Consider the following 19,765-nt stretch of genomic DNA (forward strand, 5'->3'; position numbering starts at 1 on the left):
TCCCCCCCCCCCCCTTTGGATCCTCCGCAATAACACTAGCTAGGTTGCTTTAAATTTCAAATCTGGTGCAAAATGCAGCACAGTGTCAAAGCCCCACCCTCCGAACCAGGCCACTCTTCTACTGGCTGAGTGCCCATGTATCATTATGCTCAGATGCTCCCCCATGTCACACAAAACCACATTTGCGCAAAAAATATGAAGCTTTTTTTAATGCCTTATATGTAAGAAAACTGATATACAAGGCATGATAAATCTGCCCATTGTGTGTAATAACTTACTAGTATAAATACATCAAAAGTGGTGGCATTCTCCTTATAAAAGTATTTAAGCTTGGTCATTTATGGAATATCAACAGAATCAAGGGACCCCAGTTTGAGTTATAAGGAAAGTCTGTACATAGTTGTATTGTGAATATGCAGAGAAGCATTTACCATAGGGGTAGCGGTCACTTAAAATGACTGTGTACCAACTAGAAAAATAAGATTCTTTGGTAATATCACGATCCGTTTCCAGAAATGGATCGTCCCCGGATAGTCAAAAAAATGTCCCTGGGGCATTCACACTACTGCCTGAGGGATATGGGTAAATAGGCATTTTTGATTAATAATATAATTTAGAACTTCTGCTGGATCCTCCCCTTCTTTCTTCGGCGTCACCTACGACGCCTGCGCAGTTGGCTCTGCCAAGGAGACACTAGTAGAGCTCTACTAGTGACGCCGAAGAAAGAAGGAGAGGATCCAGCAGAAGATAGAGGCGTCGCTGGAGCCTGTTTTCGAGCAGCAGTGGGGATGGCCCCCATTGCATTTCCAGTGCTGGGGCCCGCCCTCATCGCTGCCAGAGAACTAATTTGCATACCGGTAAAAACCGGTATTGCTAAGGAACGGCGCGGCGGAGATCACCTCTAAACGTAAGAGACGAATAGCCTTTCTAAAGGCTATTCCGACGTCTTATCTACAAAAAAGTGTTTTAATGGTAGAATCCCTTTAAATGGATGAAAACCACTGTTGCCAGATTGCATGAGTCGCCTCAGGTTGAGAGAAAAACAAAAAGTTCACTTGAGTTTAAACTTTTAACATTAAATTATATTGAAGTTTCTAGAAGCAAATCAACATACTATTTTAATTTGCTTTTATTAAGGAAACTTACATAAAATTAGACAATTGATCAAGAGGAGCAAATGTGTACATGAAAGTTTGAAACAAATTTTAAACTGAGCAAACAAAAACAAGAAAAAAAACAAACAACCCACGTCTCTATTTAAGTACAGACTTTTTTCCTTTGAAACTTCTTTTTGACAGTTTTCTTTTATGTTCAATCTCAGACCTATCTCTTGTTAACATTCAACAATAGTCAGCATGCATGTTCTGGTCCCATCTTCGTTGATATTTGTGCTCCATATCTTCGATGTCTTGGTGGAAACTTTCACCCTGTTCTTCGCTGACTGATCCTAAATTTTTTTAGGGAAACATCCAAATGTGAGTGAAGGAAATGTATCTTGACACTCATGAAGCAACCCAACGTTTGAAATTTGTCAAGCATATTCATTATAATTGGTTTATAGTCAAGATCCTTGTAATTACCCAGAAATTTACTGACGACATCTTTGAAGGCAACCCAAGCTTCTTTTCCTTTGTTGTCATGCTAGTCTCAAATTCTTTATCCTTCATAAGCTTGTGAATACCTGGACCAACAAAGATTCTCTCTTTCAACTTGACTTCAGATAAACCTGGAAACTTTTTGCACAGGTATTTGAAACATTCGCCATCTTTTGGTATAGCCTTGGCAAACTGCTTCATTAAACCTAATTTTATATGCAGAGGGGGTAACAATACTTTTTTTTTTTGGCTCAACTAAGCAGTTCCAAATCACATTCTTGGTGCCTGGTTCAAGATTTTGTCTTTCCGGCCATTCTTTTTTGACCCAATATTGAGTCTTATCACAGCTGTCCCACTCATAAATGAAACATGGGTACTTTATATATCCACCTTGTTGACCAAGAAGCATGGAGAGAACTTTCAAATCACCGCAAAATGGTCCAAATGTGGTCGGCATATTTTATTTTGTGGAGGACGAAAGCTAGGTTTTCATAGCGTTCTTTTAAATGCATCGTGTCCAACTGGTACAGATGCATACTGACTTCTGCAATGAAGAACAACTTTAAGACTCCTTTTCGATGAATCTATAGTGCCTCCATTCATCTTTATCGTAGGAGATATTAAATTTGCATACAATCCGTGAACATCAGAACAATAGACCAGGTTCTCCTCTTTCTCAAAGTACTTAAATTCCTTTTCTCGATTCCTGTACCAATTTTTTTGGCCAATAAGTTTTTTTCTTTCACTCTGGAGCCCAACAATTCAGCTGCCTCTTTCGAAAAGGCCCAGATCATTAAGTTCAACCTCAGAGAAGGGCTGAAGTGAATCACCTCCAGAGGGCTCATATTCGGTATCAGAGCCTTTTACTTCTGGATGTTCCAAGTCTGAAGAGATTTCTGGCAATTTAGTTGGAGGCAAAGGCACTGGCACATCAGGTCCATGAGGAACAGGGCATATGGCCAATTGAATGTTATCAAGATAAGAGGTTAGCTTTTGATTTTTGCTGTTATACTCACGAAAATGGCAGGAACAAAAGTAACAGTGTTTTTTCAGGTCCCTCTATAGGCATTCCAAATCATAAAATAGTCTTCTTTCCTTGGAGCCAAAAGCGTAGATCGTTGAGACACTGCACACAAACTTTATGAGGAGCCCACGATTTATCCTGGGTATGTGGCCTCCATTGTGCATCCCCCTGACAAAGCGGAGTGAAACGTGCGTTGGAACTGTAGGTGGAGGTCACGGTGCTTTCAGTTTTGCTGATCTATTTCATCCTTGGTAAGAAAGGTGGGGGACAGTGGAGCTTTGGATGTTGTACATGGGGTATTTTACCTGAACATAGAGGTGTAATATTGGCGTAGCCCTATCTGATGCACAGCTATTATTTTGCATATCTATGCATATTTATTTTATGGTGCACTTCAGTGCCTGCCTTTGGTTAGTTACTATTGCTGTACTTTTTACTGATTTGTGTATCGTCTCTGAATTTGTCTATACTGAAGCACCGTGACATCTCCTTTTGCATTTAAATTGTTTGTGTGTCCTTGTTTTGTTTGTAGTATTTATTAATAAAATATTTTAGTATTTTTTGGTATTTGAGTTTTTGGTTTGATTTGTGTACGCACACTCTTCATTCCATATAGGTTTATTACTTAGTTAGGAGGAATGGGAAGCATTATTACCTAGAATATAGTATGTGTAGTTTAACAAACTTTATGAGGATTCCACTATTTGTCCTGGTCTCTGAGTTTCATGCCAAAATACGCAAAATAAAGTTGTCTTACATAGTCTGTAATGCATATATAATATATACAGTTCAGCTATCGATCCCTTGTAATTTTTTTTCCATCACAGGACTGTGTTATTATAGTACAAAAATATTCATCCCCCAACACAATAAAAAAATTAAATGAGTGTCACACTAAGTCTACAAGTCCATAAAGAACTACATATCTTCCTATAGATCAACGTATACCTCTTTCCCCCCCAAAAATGCATTCTCAAATCAAGTTCAACCAGGATAAATTGCTCACATGAGAAAAATGTATCATGTATTCAAATGTCATGTGGCAGATATGGCTGAATGGGGTCAGACCACTGTGACCTCCAGTAACAAAGTATGGGATTATATGTCCCATGTTTTATCTACAAACGAGCAGACAAGAAAAAATAAAAAGGACACTAAAATATATCCAAGACCATATATGCCATTTTTCTATATAGAAGACAGAGTTCCTTGCTTTTAAGCATATCCCAGGATTATACAATGAATATAACCCTAAAAAACAAAACACAAAAAAACCCCTGTGAAATCCTAACCTCCTGTGGGTTGGTACTCACCTTTGATCAATGCAAGCAAAACGAATTCTAATACATGTTTCTGTGAGAAGGTTGCTGCCCAGTGGGAAATAATCTTTACGCTGTGAACTGTGGGATATGTTGGTGAATCTGTAGGTTGTTTCTTTTTTGGGGGTACACAGACCCCTTTTTCAAGCAGATAAAAAGGTTATAAACACATGCCTGTATTTAAAAACTAAAATGGTGTCAAAAGCGCTTCAGGTGAACACGACTTTGAGTTTGGGGAAGATGGGGATGTAGGGGAAGGGGGGGTGGTGTTAAAGGGAATCTACCATTAAAAACTTTTTTCTTTTTTGTCGTTGACACGTCGGAATAGCCTTAAGAAAGGCTATTCTTCTCCTATCATTAGAAGTCTTCTTCGTTCGGTTAAAATTCCGTTTTCCGTCGGTATGCAAATGAGTTCTCTTGCAGCACTGGGGGCGTCCCCAGTGCTGCGAGAGAACTCTCCAGCGCCGCCTCCATCTTCTTCAGGAATGGGCTCTTCACGCGTCTTCTTCCGGCGCTGGGGGGTCAAATTTGTAGGCCTCAGGCAGAGCCGACTGTGTATGCCCGCAGCCACAAGAAAAAGGGCCGCTTACACAGTAAGCGGCCATTTTCTTGTGGCCTGTGGGCATGCGTAGTCAGCTCTGCCCAAGGCCTACAAGTTTCACCGCCTGCGTCGGAAGAAGATGCATGAAGAGGACATTCCAGAAGAAGATAGAGGAGTCGTCGGAGAGTTTTTTCACAACATTGGAGATGCCCCCAGAGCTGCAAAAGAACTCATTTGCATACCGACGGAAAACAGAATTTTAACCGAATGGTGGGGCAAACAAAACATCTAAAGGTAAAAGAATAGCCTTTCTTAAGGCTATTCCGACGTGTCAAAAGAAAAGTTTTTAATGGTAAAATCCCTTTAAGGAGGAGTGAACACATAAATACAACCTAAATAGTCATGATCGATAGCATATCAGTAAGTGCACATCACATAGCACATTTTGAAACTCACCTGATTGAGAGACCTAAATGTCTGGAAGAGACAGCCCAGATGATGCCCCGCAGATCAGAATGTTCTGGAGAAAGCACTCGAGCCAAGACTGGTCAGTCTCGCTCCTTCTAACCACGTGTTGACCGGTCAATAGGATCGAAGGGATGGATAGCCCATGGAATGTTGGATCGGCAGCTAGGAATGCTATCAATCAGATGAAATGCTTGACAAGAGTAGATCGCTACAGTGAACCCGTGAGGAATGCTATGCCGCTTGTAATTGGAGAAATAGTGGAATCTAGTAAACAGTACTATGGAACTACCATATAGAGAACATTTAACGCAGAATAATTGACAAAAAATAGTTCCTAAATAATGGATAATATTAAAATTAGTTTGTGAATGATAACATATAACATGCAACAAACAGACATATATATCACACACGTTTCCCCTTCAATGATAGAGATAAAATCAATGAATACAATTCCACTGGTTGTCTTGGGCAGGAATTAAAGAAACCAGTCCTGTAATTTTGCATAAATACATATAAAATACACATAAATAACTGAATAGATTGTTGATGCAAGTAGTAAGACAAATGATTATAAACATATGCAAAAAATCTAAATTAGCTACCCGTAACCTGTTCATACCTAAAAGGATATATTGTCTGAAAATAAAAATGGTGGAGGCAAATAAGTGATTGATGTGATTATAAAAGCCAATTATAGATGAGCTACGTGAACTTGCTTACTAGAAGTTAAAGAGGGCCTTTCATGGATTTGGATACATGCGGTGTTATATACCACTGGAAAGCCGACAGTGTGCTGAATTCAGCGCACTATCGGCTTTCCCGATCTGCGCCCCGGGTGTAGAGCTATCGGTGCCAGTACCGTAGATCTTCACAGTCAGAAGGGCGTTTCTGACAGTCAGGACCATCCTTCTGCACAGCAGCGCTTATAGTGCTGTACTGTGAGATGGGGAGGAACGCCCCCTCCCTGATAGTACTCATCCATAAACGAGTAGCATCAGGAGGAGAGGGAGGCGTTGCTCCCCGCTCACACTGTACAGCACGATAGGCGCTGCTGTGCGGAAGGACGTTCTTGACAGAGTGTCAGAAACGCCCTTCTGACTGTGAAGAGCTACGGTACCGGCACCGATAGCTCTTCACCCGGGGTGCAGATTGGGAAAGCAGACAGTGCGCTGAATTCAGCGCACTGTCGGCTTTCCAGTGGTATATAACACCGCCTGTGCCCAAACCAATGAAAGGTCCTCTTTAAGGGATTCATTTAACTCAAGTGTAGAGATGGAGTTTCACATAAATATCCAGTATATTGCCCATTTTCAGAGTTATAAAAATCTGTCTGGAATAGTGGCTACAACCTGCTCTATTGGCATAATTTTTAGCATTGAAGAGAAATAGTTATGAATTTGTAACATAAGTCTTGACGAGTTTTAGGTAACCCTTTAGTACCTTAGGTGTAAGTGGTCATAGACCTGTTAGTTGCTGTGTAATCTATCCTATGTTCTGTAACCAGCAGGTACATTCTAGTCGATACCATCACAAATGAGGACCCACATGTTAGATGAAAAATTCAGTATCAATTCTTTTCTGTAGCAGTACTGGTGAAGGATCCTAATTTTTGGCCAATATTAAAACATTTGTAGTCCTCGTGTCCGAATTGAAAACTCAGTTTTCGGAATAGTGTCATTTTTGTAGCAATTTGTTTAGTTCAAAGATATTTTTATATAGTGTAGCATAGCAGTGTACTCACATCAAGCATTTCATAACAAGCTCTGATTGATAGCTAGGGAATGAGTGCCCCTAGCTGCTGATCCACCACCTTGCTCTGATTGTCCGCTCATTCCATGAATGTACAGCCTAGCCCATCGTCTTGGCTCAAGTATCCTCTCCAGAACATCTTGATCTGCGGGCAGCATTTGGCCTGTCACTTCCAGATTTCATTTACATCTTACAATCAGGTGAGGTTCAAAATGAGCTCTTGTGGCACTTCTATGTGTTCACTCCTCCATCCCCCAGAGCTTAAAGGGGCATTAACAGAAGTTTTTTTTGCCATCATTTTAAATACAGACATGTGCATTGTGAGTTGTAAGCTTTATCTTTTTGAAAACGGGGTCTGTGTACCCTAAAACTCATTAAGAAACAAGTTACAGATTCACCAACACATTTCAGAGTACGAGTTACTGGGCATCATACTGCTACTGCTGACTGTATGCCAGGTCAGGTTTGTGACCTGGCACACACAGCACAAAGACTCACTCTCTCATTAAAGGTAAATTGAGCCCTGTATAGGACAATGATTGATAACACACTCTGCATCGCTTTACAGATGTCACTATACAAGTAAAAGCAATACATAAATGTGTAGCCATATACTGGAAACCCCACAATAACAAAAATGGGAGTTCCAAGTCCTTAATTTTCTTATGGAATGGTGGTTGGGCTTGCTCACATTCAAAGTTCATGAGACTACTGAGTACAGTGCTTGGCGTTCTTCAACTATCTCAATAAGTCCCATAGATTGAAAACTAACCAGTATAGTGCATAGGTTGAACCACCACACCGAACCACAGGTGAATGGGAGCTATACAGATTATGGTGGCTAAAATAGCTGATCAGCAAACAGTCCAAACACTGACTTCACTAGGTCCAGGACATCCATTTAGTAGGGGACAAAATCCTCTACTAGAGGATTTTATGGTATATATTTTTGTTTACATTTTTTTTTTTCTTATAGCATCAACATAAACCAGACATTTACAGGCTTATTGTCAGTCACCGTCTCATATTGGGAATTAACATTGTAGGCCATACCAGTATGTCTTCGGAGTTTAGCAGGAAGTCGGAGTGCCAAGAAGAAACCCACATATTAACTCACAGATGTTGTGCTTGGTCAGATTCAAGCCGGATAAGGCAATAGTGCTAGCCTCAGAGCCACCATGCTGCCTTGGTCACACAACACTGTTGGAAACCATGGTTAACATGCTAGACAGCAACTAAATGGACATGTATGTTGCTGCTATAGTTGCATGCTAGACATGTGCTAAAAGGAGTCTGTAACCAACAACACAGATGCAATCTGGTGAGCCTGATGTAACACCTTTCTCCCCCTTCCCCTGTCCACCAGGAAAATTTGTGCCTTCATTGCAGAGATATTCATTCATTTTAGAAAATGCAAATGAGCAAGCTGAAGCTCCAAACCATTAAGCTCTGCACTGCTCTAATACATCCTCCTTTGAGTGACAGGGCCAAGAAAGTTTTTAGTTTAGCTTTCTTGCCCTGTCAGTCAAAGAAAGGGGCAGGGCAGACAATGTTAATTCTGAATATTTAAACTGCCCCCCCCCAACCTCTTCTTGCTTAGCCCTATCACTCAAGGAAGAGGGAGAAGAAAAATGAATTAGAGCAGTGCATTGCTTGAATGTATATCTCTGCAATGGAGGCATACACTTTCATAGGAAATAAGTGTGACACCAGGTGAGCCTAACCTAGTTATTTCAGAGAACACAAATGAGCAATCTAATGAGAAACTAACGACCATTGCCCAGGAATGCCTTTTATGCCCTCCCTTCTTAAACTGACAGCTCAAAGTAGCTAAACTGAAATCTCACCAGGCCCTGTCACTCAAAGAAGGGTGATGGCAGGGAGGCAGGCAAGTGCAAGGCATAGCAGTTTAGAGCAACCCTTGGTGAAAAAAAGAAAAAGTGTAATAGCACCATTAGCACTTACATTCACATGCCACACATCTCTACTTATTTTCAGGTTGGCTACTGTCCCTAAAATACATGAAAGGAAAAAGCACACATATGGCATCCTGGGGGTGTCCATGATTATGAAGGACCCATATATTAAAATGGAGCTCTCTCTGTTTATTTTTTCCAGAGACCTTTAAGCTAATAGAAAATTACTATCTTTAAGCATCCCTTAAAGTGAAAACCTGGAATCTGCAAATAACAGACAAGAGGACCTTTCACCAATTCAAGTTTTGTAACATTTTTTAGGGCATGTTTGTGAAGGTTATAATAATGTAATGTATGAAAAACATTGTTATTCTTAAAAGCTGAATGCTAGATATAGTTGCTTATGCTTGATACTGGTATAATGTTATATGATAAGATGGCGCCTGCATCCAGGATGGGTGCAAGCAAGAACAAATGCTTGGCTTGCTGCCATAAGACAGCTCCTCAAGGTTACCATGCAGGACCGGGAGTAGCTGGCTATATATGGAACTGCTTAAACTTTTTCTATTTAATTGAAACGTACTATACCAATCAGGAACAAATATCAAAACTTACGTTGTTGTTAACTCTCTTCCTTTCTCTGCTACTATTTAACCCCACGTTGTTTTAATAAAAGTGCGTCAGCACATATTCCTCTGCTAAGAGAGGAGTTAATACTAACCTGTGTGTCTGGTATTAATACCTCGCCTCTAGCCCTTGGCTGATATCAATTAGGACAACGACAATTCAATTACCCAGGATTGGTCAATTAGTCATAAACACGGCTTTAACCTTATGTTCCCATGGAGGAAAAGGTCACAGAAACTTTCTCTGCCGTGTGAACATACAGTCACAGTATTCCACTCCTGTGTAGGCCCAAATGAATGGGCCTACACTGAAGAGAGTTTCGAGCCGTGAACGCTGTGGCTGATTTAGCGACGGAATCCGTGGCAAGATAGCGCATGTCGCTTCTTTTTTCCGCTACTAGCTAGTGGAAAAAAGAAGCGAGCGGCTCCTATTGAAGACAATGGGAGCCATTTTTGGCAGCATATATTGAGACGGATTCCGCATTAAAATACACTGCCAAAAAAACTCCATGTGAGCATACTCTTAATAGATGCCATTCTACTGATTCAATTGCATTTGGAATTCCCCCTCACTCATTGCATGTAGTTTTGGTGTCTAATGTGACATTTAAGCTCAGAATCACATCCCTTGTATGCTCCTGCCTGACACCGCCCTCCTGACGGTACTAAATAGCATACCAGGCACAAAAACTAACAGCATTGATTGTGTGGGAATGGTGGAGGCTAGAGAAAATAATTCCAATTGTGTCAGAATCAGAGGAGCAGCTATTAAATTATGTAAAATGTTTTTCGAAACAAAAAAAGTTTTGTTAGTGCTATTAATGGGTTAATAAATACACCCAAATACCTTTACCAGTGTTTTGACTAATTACTGGGTGTTTCTGGTAGCATCTGGCATCTTCTGCATTTGTTTACATAGTGCAGCTTCCTGCTATGTAGCTTTCACACTAGCCCCTCTCACCTCCCTCCTATACACCCCCTTCCTGTCTCACTACTAGCCCTTCTAAAGTAACTCAGCCCACCACATTATACTTACCTCTCTTCCTTCCAGGCCTCCTCCTTCCTCTTTTCTGACTGCCAGCATGCACAATAGTCCCAGGGCTGCTCTGTGGCTGACAGCCCATCTCGACAGCGCAGGTGTGGAAGCTGATTGCACATGCACAATACAGGTGGATTATCGGCTGCAGAACACAGAAGCGCCAGAACTATTGCGTGCCAACAGTCAAAAAAGAGGAAGGAGCTGTCCAGCAGGAGGACGAGAGGCAAGTATAATGCAGTGGTAAGTATGAGGAGTGCATCTTTGATAAATTATGTAGTTTATAAAGTAGGAAGGGGGAGGGTGTTTGGAGTAGTGTAGGAATTAGCTTTTATCCTTGACAACACCTTTAAAGGGATTCTACCATTAAAAACCTTTTTTCTCGTTGACACGACAGAATAGCCTTAAGAAAGGCTATTCTTCTCCCATTAGACGTCTTGTCCGCCCCGCTGTTCATTTAAAATCCCGTTTTTCGCCGGTATGCAAATAAGTTATCTTGCAGCACTGGAGGCGGGCCCCAGCTCTGAAACAGCACTGAGGGCATCCCCAATGCTGCACGAGAAGTCTCCAGCGCCGCCTCAATCCTCTTCAGGAACAGGGTCTTCACGGGTCTTCGGGCAAAGCCAACTGCTATTGATGGGTTAATAAATACACCCAAATACCTTTACCAGTGTTTTGACTAATTTCTGGGTGTTTCTGGTATTGTAAGCGGTCATTTTCTTGTGGCCAGCGGGTAGGCGCTTTGTCCTAAGTCTAGAGGTTTGAAGCCAAAGCCTGGAAGAAGATGCGTGAAGACCCCGTTCCTGAAGAAGATGGAGGCGGCACTGGAGAGAGTTCTCTCACAGCATTGGGGATGCCTCTAGTGCTGTTTGAGTGCTGGGGCCCGCCCCCAGTGCTGCAAGAGAACGCATTTGCATACCTGCGAATTACAGGATTTTAACCGAACGGTGGGAGAAAAAAAGGTTTTTAATGGTAGAATCCCTTTAAGGTCCTCTCAAGGATTTTCTAGTAAAATAAAAAAAAAAGATGGCAATGAAGAATGTAAAATACAAGGGTTACTCACCTTTCCTTCATCCAGCTGGTGCACATGGGTTGCTAGTTACATCACTGCTGCATCAGAATGTCTGCAGCAATAATTACCAATTACCCCAAGGGACCACCAGGACCACTGAGGTTATGACTGTAGGGCTGTAAACAGAGATAGAGGACTGAGGCCCCACTGCTGGAATAGCAGCAGCTTTCTGATGAGCAGCCAATTTATAACCAGTGGATAGGTTTCCAGACATTGGCTGTGCAGGGACAGCAGTGTAATTTTATTTATTAGTAAGTGATGCAATAAACATCTAGCAGAACATGATAACTAGCCAAACACAACGTGTGAGGTGAACTATCCAGAGCAGATATCTAGCACTACACGCAATGTTGCCATTCCTAGCCATGTGCTACACGCCGGTATAGGGCGGCTTCTTCCTGCCTTACCTTTCCGCAGCTCCCTATCCCACACGGAGACAATAACACGAGAATGCTTTCTATGGTGAATGAGCCACAGGGACAGGGTCTGCACGCTCTGCTGAGAGTTACTAAGCTCCGACAACTTTTTCTCCAATGCCGTCTCGGAGAACGCAGACATACTTGCCGGCTTCAGAGAACCAGCTCCAACTAATGCAGTCGAGCTATGCTACAGGACGCGCTGACAGAGAACCAGCACTGTACAATGTCCTGCTCGTCCCGTCTAATCGTAGACTACTGTCAGCAGCGTGCCCTGCTCTATGCAATGTGATAGCCTTATTACCCGGCTAAAGACGTGTTTATAATGTTGCTATATCACCAATGGCACTAAGATAGTGTAAAAACGGAAATTACGTCATGTTGGAGGCGCCTAGCCAATAGCAGAGAGGAGTAGCGGCCATCTTGTTACGCGCTCTCCTTTATGAGGGGAGGAGGACGTAACAGGAGCTGCCGCTCAGCGGTTGCTGGCTGCAATGCACTGGAGTGTTCTTTAGTGAGGATTACCATCCATACTGAGTAAATACTCACTGAAATACAGAACGCCTCGTGCAAAAAAGAAAAACCATAGAAAAACTCAACTGACAGGAAGAATATAGACTATAACAATACCTTGCCGAAGAACAAAGACAATATTTTTGACGAAATGAAAAGAGAGCAGCTCATAGAGTGTAGATCATAGTAGATCCTTCCTTCTCCACTGTGGTGGTGTGCTCATGTAGTACAGCGATAATGTCACATACTCAGTCACGGCCGTTGTGCTCATATACCTCTAGGAGTGAGGCCAGGGATTGAATCCTGGTCATGGCATTAGCATAGCTGCATGGCTGGGGACCCATAGAGCAGAAGATTTTATGTATTTTTTGTTATACCATTCCCTTTTCACAGATAATAACTTACATCAATTTTTCTTCAGCTTTTTCCCTCTTTTGATCATTTTACTAATAATAATTATCTCTATAATTGTCTCTATTCTATGTCATCAGTCTTCTTTACTGTAAGGTTAGGGCTACATCATACTGCCCAACTTACGTACCAACACAAATTAGCAGATAATTGTGAAGTGGACTGAAAATGATACGTGGTTTTCGACATTTTAATCAAAAATCTGAAAAAACATTGCGCTTAACACATTGAAATCAATGGGTTAAAAAGCCTCCCATTAATTTCAATGTGTTACGTGCGTTAAAAAGAACCTATTGAACTCAATGGGATTCTGTTTTGCAGCGCTGATACTTACGTGAATTATTATGCCAGAATCAGCGCCGTGTTACTCCGTGTGAATACCCCTAAATACAACCCAGTGCAGTCAATCACCTTCAGAAGTCGTATAAAGCAGAATATATGCAGCTGTAACCACTGTGGAATGACCTGTATATGTTTTCCATAGATCTGTTAAACGAGCAATTGGGCTGCACAGAGAAACCCCTGGACTGTCTCACGGGGTGGACAATAGTCAAAAAAAAAAATTACTATATATGATGTCATAGTGAGGGAAATTGTTAACAATAAAACTTATCTTTTAATAAATATGTATAAAAAACATATGTTCTGTGTATAGACGTCTATATATCAACATGCATATGAGGAAAGCCGTTTGTATCTGTAGATGTGACGAGTGATTACAGCTATACACTCTGAATTGATATTGTATGTGAGTAGGAGTATGGATATCCTCCCCCCCCCCTCTCCTCACACTACTTCATACAACACCCCCCCCTGATCCCTCATGTAGATAAAATCCCTTTTCTACTATATATAAAATGGGGAAAAGTTAGCTGTGGAAAAGCTAAGCATTTATGAGCGAAGTCTCCTGCATGAATGGCAAGTTGCCTGTATTATTTCATAATTTTAACACTGTTCAGGCTGTTGACCAGCTGGCCTATTCACACAGCGCAGATAGCAGTTAGGCTGCATTCACACTACGTAACGCCAGCGTGTATCACAGCCGTACACGCCGGCGTTACAGCAGGGCTGCCGAACACTTCCCATTCATTTCTATGGGAGCCGGCATACGAGCGCTCCCCATAGAAATGAATGGTCTGCTTCTTTCACTGCGAGCAGTCCCATTGAAGTGAATGGGAAGTGCCGGCGTATACGGCAAGCTCTGCTCATGCCGAGCCGTATACGCCGGCACATCCCATTCACTTCAATGGGACTGCTCGCAGTAAAAGAAGCAGACCATTCATTTCTATGGGGAGCGCTCGCATGCCGGCTCCCATAGAAATGAATGGGAAGTGTTCGGCAGCCCTGCTGTAACGCCGGCGTGTACGGCTGTGATACACGCTGGCGTTACGTAGTGCGAATGCAGCCTTAGACTGCAGTCAGAAACCACAGACTTTTGGTCTCATTATGGGGTTAATAATAGCCTCAATTGGTGCAGCTAAAGGTAACATAACCATGCTACCTCTCAGATTCAGAGAAATCCTGCAGTGCCCATATATGTTACGGTGAAAATATGCTGGCTGATAAATCAAACTCAATGTAAGAGCGTCTTGTGTTAAAAATGTATTGCTCTTCACGTCTCTCGCTAGAGTTCCTAAATCAGCAGTCTGTTCTGGCTTCTAAGCTGGCTGTAAAATCAAAATAAGGAGCGTGCTCGTAATCGGAACACTCAGCTATTGGCATATATCACTCAAGTATGATAACTGATGGCCTATTCAGACTCCTAAAATGCCTCTACGCATTTCCCATGAATTGACAGATTCATTAGGAGTCTTAATGTGCCCAAAATCCTCAGCTAAAGGTCTTTAGCGATAAAGTCATAGGACTTGAGTTGAAAAACAAAAAAGTTGCAGTAATAACTGCAATTCCCAGCCACGGCTCTGATGGTGAACCACCGGTACTTGTCGATGTAAGACCAAAGAGTCCAGCTGTGTGTGATTTAGTCTCAGTATAAATATACTTCAACTTTGCCGTGGCTGCCTCCTTCTCAGCCCGAGATACACTCAAGAGTACCGTCAATGAAGTCCTATGGGAAAAACTAAACTCCCGCATTATACAAGTTGCCAATTCTGTGAAGGCCTCAGTGGTTTGTTACAGAACACTAGTGAACAAACAGGTGTAAGGGGCTGCGGGCAGAGCAGTCTAATAAAGCAAAGGCCCCACCCCTTAAACGGAACCACACTCAATTGCTGCATCGGCAGAACAGCTGATAAAAAGTACCGGCCGGATCCAGGGTCAGAAGGACTTAGTGCTCATGCGCAAGCAATATCCAATAGGAGCGGGGGACGTGACTAGCCTCTCACAAGGCCACGCCCCTACCTAATTCCGAAGGGAAGACAACATATACAGCGCACCTGCAGTATAGACCAAGAGACATAAGAAGGGCGGAACAGCAGCACCACCCTACCGTGTCTAAAGAAAAATAGATCACATTATAATAATAGTGATTCAACATAGTAGGATGCTTTCACAGGTGACAATATGACAACCCATATAGCCCTGACATAGTATACTGCAGGCACACGGACAAAAGATCCACAAAGACAGAAAGGGAACCAACTAGGATAACGCAAAATTAAAATATAGAAAACTGGAAGAGAAGAGCAGCGATAGTAACTAGAGTTGAACGAGTACTGAAAATGAATGAATGAAATGAATGGAAGCACCTGGTGCTTCCGGTTTGACGGCAGCCGGCCGCTTAACCCGCCACGTGCCGGCTGCGTGCATTGATTTCAATGCGTGCGTGCGTGCTGTTCGGATCGGCTGATCCGAACAGTACTCGCTCAACTCTAATAGTAACGTGATATGCCCCTAATTTCTATGAAATAGAGATAGAAATACATGATACTGGCTAAAAGACAAATCTCAGTATGGGGAGAGAAAAATAAATATACTGTAAATATAATCGGTAGAATAAAGCTAGAACAACTGCAGGGCATATGATAAGGCAGGATAAATGAAGCAGGCATATGAAATGCTATCATTTAACTTCAACGGCTTTTTAATATTCAAAAGGAACGTCCATCTAGCTTCTCTGAAGCAACTTTTGATCCACATCCCCCCTCTAGCAGATGTATAAACCAGTTCAACCCCTTGAAATTTAAGGAGGGATGAATTGCCACTGCAGTTCGCAGAACTGGATATCAGCCTGGTGTCCAATGTCATTAATATCCCTGATCCTTCTGCGGAATTCCCTAATGGTTTTACCCACATATTGGGTCCCGCAGGAGGAACAGGTAGCCAAATAAATTACTCCCTGTATTTTGCAGTTGATAAAATTTTTGCTCTTATACTCTATCCAAGTAGAATTGCTTCGGAATGTTTTGTCTATCATGATGGAACAATATGCCCTGCATGATCCACAAGAATAGGTCCCCACCATAGTTTTTGCCTGTCTCCCCAGCCACCCACGTATCAGTAGAAAATGGTATTGTAAGGATTGGGGTCAAGGTCAGGCGGTGCGAGATGACACAGCAAAAATGTTTAACTTTTAATTATCTACAAATATAGATATGATTATGTACATGGGAATACCCCTTTAAGCAGTGATCAGCAGATCACTGCTTCAATCCCCCATGGGGACAGAAAAAAAAGATTAAATAAGTTTAAAATAAATTAGAAATAAATAAAGCCCCAAAAATCCCATTTTCCCATATAAAATGTTTTATTATGTAAAATAAAGAAAAATAGAAAAAAACATTACATATTTGGTATCACCGCGTCTGTAATAACCTGAACAATAAAATTAAAACATTATTTAACCCGAACGGCGAACGTCATTAAAAAAAACTTAGAAAACCGCACAAAATAATGATTATTCACCATCTTTGCCTTACAAAATGTTCAATAAAAAGTAATCAAATGGTCAATTGAAAACCAAAATGGTAGCAATAAAAAGCAGAGGTCATCCCGCAAAAAATTAGCCCTCAATCAGCTCTGTCTACCGAAAAATAAAAATGTTATGCCTTTCAGAAGATGGCGATTCAAAATAATTGATTTTTTCCCCTAAATTGAATTTTATTCTGCACAAATAGCAATGCATTAAAAAATCATATAAATGAAGTATCGCCGTAACCGTACCGACCCGTAGAATAAAGGTATCATGTTACTTATGCTGTACGCTGCATGGGGAAAAAAAAATGCTAAAAAACAATGCTAGAATTGACGTTTCCTTTTTTACATCCCACCCAGAAAGAGTTAATAAAATGTAGTCAATAAATTACAGGCCCCAAAATGGTGGCATAGAAAAGTACATCTAAGGGTGCATTCACACTGAGTAAACGCTAGCTTATTCTGAACGTAAAACACGTTCAGAATAAGCGGCGTCTAAAGCAGCTCCATTCATTTCTATGGGAGCGGGGATACGAGCGCTCCCCATAGAAATGAATGGGCTGCTTCTTTCACTCCGTGCAGTCCCATTGAAGTGAATGGGGAGTGCCGGCGTGTACGCTCCGGCATGAGCAGAGCTTGCCGTATACGCCGGCACTCCCCATTCACTTCAATGGGACTGCACGGAGTGAAAGAAGCAGCCCATTCATTTCTATGGGGAGCGCTCGTATCCCCACTCCCATAGAAATGAATGGAGCTGCTTTAGACGCCGCTTATTCTGAACGTGTTTTACGTTCAGAATAAGCTAGCGTTTACTCAGTGTGAATGCACCCTAATACCGCAAACACCAAGCCCTCATATGGCCACATTGCCAGAAAATAAAAATTTAGCTTGTACAATGTGAAGACAAAAACCCCAAAAGTCGCCAAATCATTAGGACATAAGTGGCTGCGACTAGAAGGAAATGTATAAGCTGTGCGAGCGTTTTCAGGGGACACCCTATATTTAGCGCTTACGAGAGATAATACACCAGCGCTGATCCCCCAGAATGCCCCTCTTCCCCGTCCGTGTCATAGGAGCTAGTGAGAAAATAGAATGGGATTTGGTGTACCTAATTTACTCCGCACAGCTTACATATTCACTTCGGGGTTACTAATGCTCACTACATCACTTGATAAATTCTTTGAGGGGTGCGGTTTTCAAAATGGGGTCACATTCTAGAGGTTTCCACTGTTTTGATACCTCAAGGGCTTTATAAATGCGACATGGTTCCTAAAACTGATCACAGCCAGATCTGCCCTCTAAAAGCTCCTAGGCGTGTAAGAGGTGCAGGTGACTGGCAACAAACTCACTCAGACAACGGAATAAAACAGGAACGGCTTTACTTGTTATGATTCTTGAACACAGCAACAGGCTCTTGAACTATTGCAACAGGTAAATCATATACAGGAGGGACATAGTCTCTATAAGAACTTGGGTATGTAAAGGAGGGGTATAGTTACAGCTTTAGTGGCACTGTGTCACTTGTTACAGTCTCTCAATGGGCTTTGCTTACTGATCCTGCTGGAGGGCACTGGATTCCTCTGGGGCTCATGCTCTGACTCTCCAAGGTAGTACCTTTCTCCTTATTACAGTGGGGAAGCTGGCTGCACACTTCTGTGTCTTTTCTGCACTTCTATCACATGTGCTCTGCACTACAGTTACTTGCACTGCTCTGTGTTGCTCTCCTTCTTCAGTGTTTACTTCAGCACTGCTGTGCTTCACTGGGCTGTTCTGTTTGGCTCTGGTCACTGTATGACAGCACTCTTGCTTTCTGTTGGCAGACACTGCTTCTGCTCTCCAGCACTGCAGTCTTCTTCCCCTCGAAACACTGTGTGTCCTCCACTTCCTGTGCCCCCAGCTTCCACTTTCCCAGGTCACTCTCTTGTCTCTAGCTGAGAACTGGCTCCCTCTGCTGGATTGGGATGATTGCAGCAAGCCTCCATGTTCTAACAATGCAGCCGTACCTCCTGACATTACACCTTCTCTCCCCGATTTGAGGGTGGCCGTCCCGGCAACCTGAGTACCCCGGACATAGTCATTATAACGGGCAGGCATCCTTCCAAAGTTAGAACGCTGAGAATGTCGTAGCTCAACTGGCTGCTCCACAGGTGAAACATTGTTCTCCTCTTGTTGCACAACTGGTTCTTCCCTTCTTTCCAAGGAGATTGGTTCTGGTAGAGGTGGTACCCACCATTCCTCTTCCCCAGACGGCCTTGCTGTCATGTTGGGGCTCTCTGGTATGGGCTCAGGAGCCCTTCTCAGAAAAGTACATGGCCTGAGCATATTTCGGTGCACTGTGCGCACAGGTCCATTTGCACCTTCAGGTTTCACCTTGAACACTGGAATGCTTGGATTGGGTTGCTGGAGTACTTCGTAAGGAGTGGTCTCCCACCGCCAATGCAACTTCCCAGCCCTTCTGGCAGTCCAATTTCGTACCATTACCCGATCTCCCACCTGCAACGGCAATTCCCTCAATTTCTTGTTTGCAGATAATGTGCGGGGGCCCAGCCGTTGGGCAACCAGGTCATACATCTCTTGTACCTTCTTCCGATGGTCTCCCATCCAAGTCTCAGGGGTCCACCCCTCACCTTCTTCACTGACAGGCATCATCATATTCAGAGGGCACCTTCCATTTCTCCCGAACATCAGCAAAAAGGGTGAATAACCGGTGGCTGAATGAACTGTGTTGTTGTACACCCACACTAATTCTGCAATAAAGTCTGGCCATCTCTCCTTTTTCTGTTCCTCCAATGTTCGCAACAGCTGTAGTAGTGTTCTGTTCAAGCGCTCACATGCACCATTTCCCTGTGGATGGTAGGGTGTTGTGCGTGTTTTTCGAATCTGGTACAGCCGACATAGCTCTTCAATCACTCTGCCTTCAAAGCAAGCCCCTTGGTCAGAGTGCAGTTGCGTAGGACAGCCATAAGGCAGGATGAAATTCTTCCACAGGCTTTGTGCTGCCGATTCTGCAGTTTGGTCCCGGGTCGGGACTGCTACTGCAAACTTAGTAAAGTGGTCCACCATGACTAGCAGATACTTGTATCCACGCAGGGACTCTCCTACCGACAGATAGTCCATCATCAGAAGCTGTAGTGGGTAACCAGTCTGTATAATGCCAATTGGGGCCTGTTGATCCCCAGCTCTTGCTAGGTTGCAGTTTCGGCAGT

General features: G+C 42.6%; 1 protein-coding gene across 1 annotated transcript in view; it reads right to left on the minus strand.

The window, feature by feature from the left end:
- RPRD1A (regulation of nuclear pre-mRNA domain containing 1A) overlaps positions 1-12,112 on the minus strand; it is a 52,389-nt gene extending 40,277 nt beyond the window's left edge. The window contains exon 1 of the mRNA XM_075271034.1: positions 11,757-12,112. Within this exon, the coding sequence (XP_075127135.1) occupies positions 11,757-11,907 (151 nt within the window). The 5' untranslated portion in view covers positions 11,908-12,112. The remainder of the gene's footprint in view (positions 1-11,756) is intronic.
- Between the last annotated feature and the right edge of the window lie 7,653 nt (positions 12,113-19,765).

Source organism: Leptodactylus fuscus, chromosome 4 (assembly GCF_031893055.1).
Source record: "Leptodactylus fuscus isolate aLepFus1 chromosome 4, aLepFus1.hap2, whole genome shotgun sequence".
Classification (NCBI taxonomy): Eukaryota; Metazoa; Chordata; class Amphibia; order Anura; family Leptodactylidae; genus Leptodactylus; species Leptodactylus fuscus.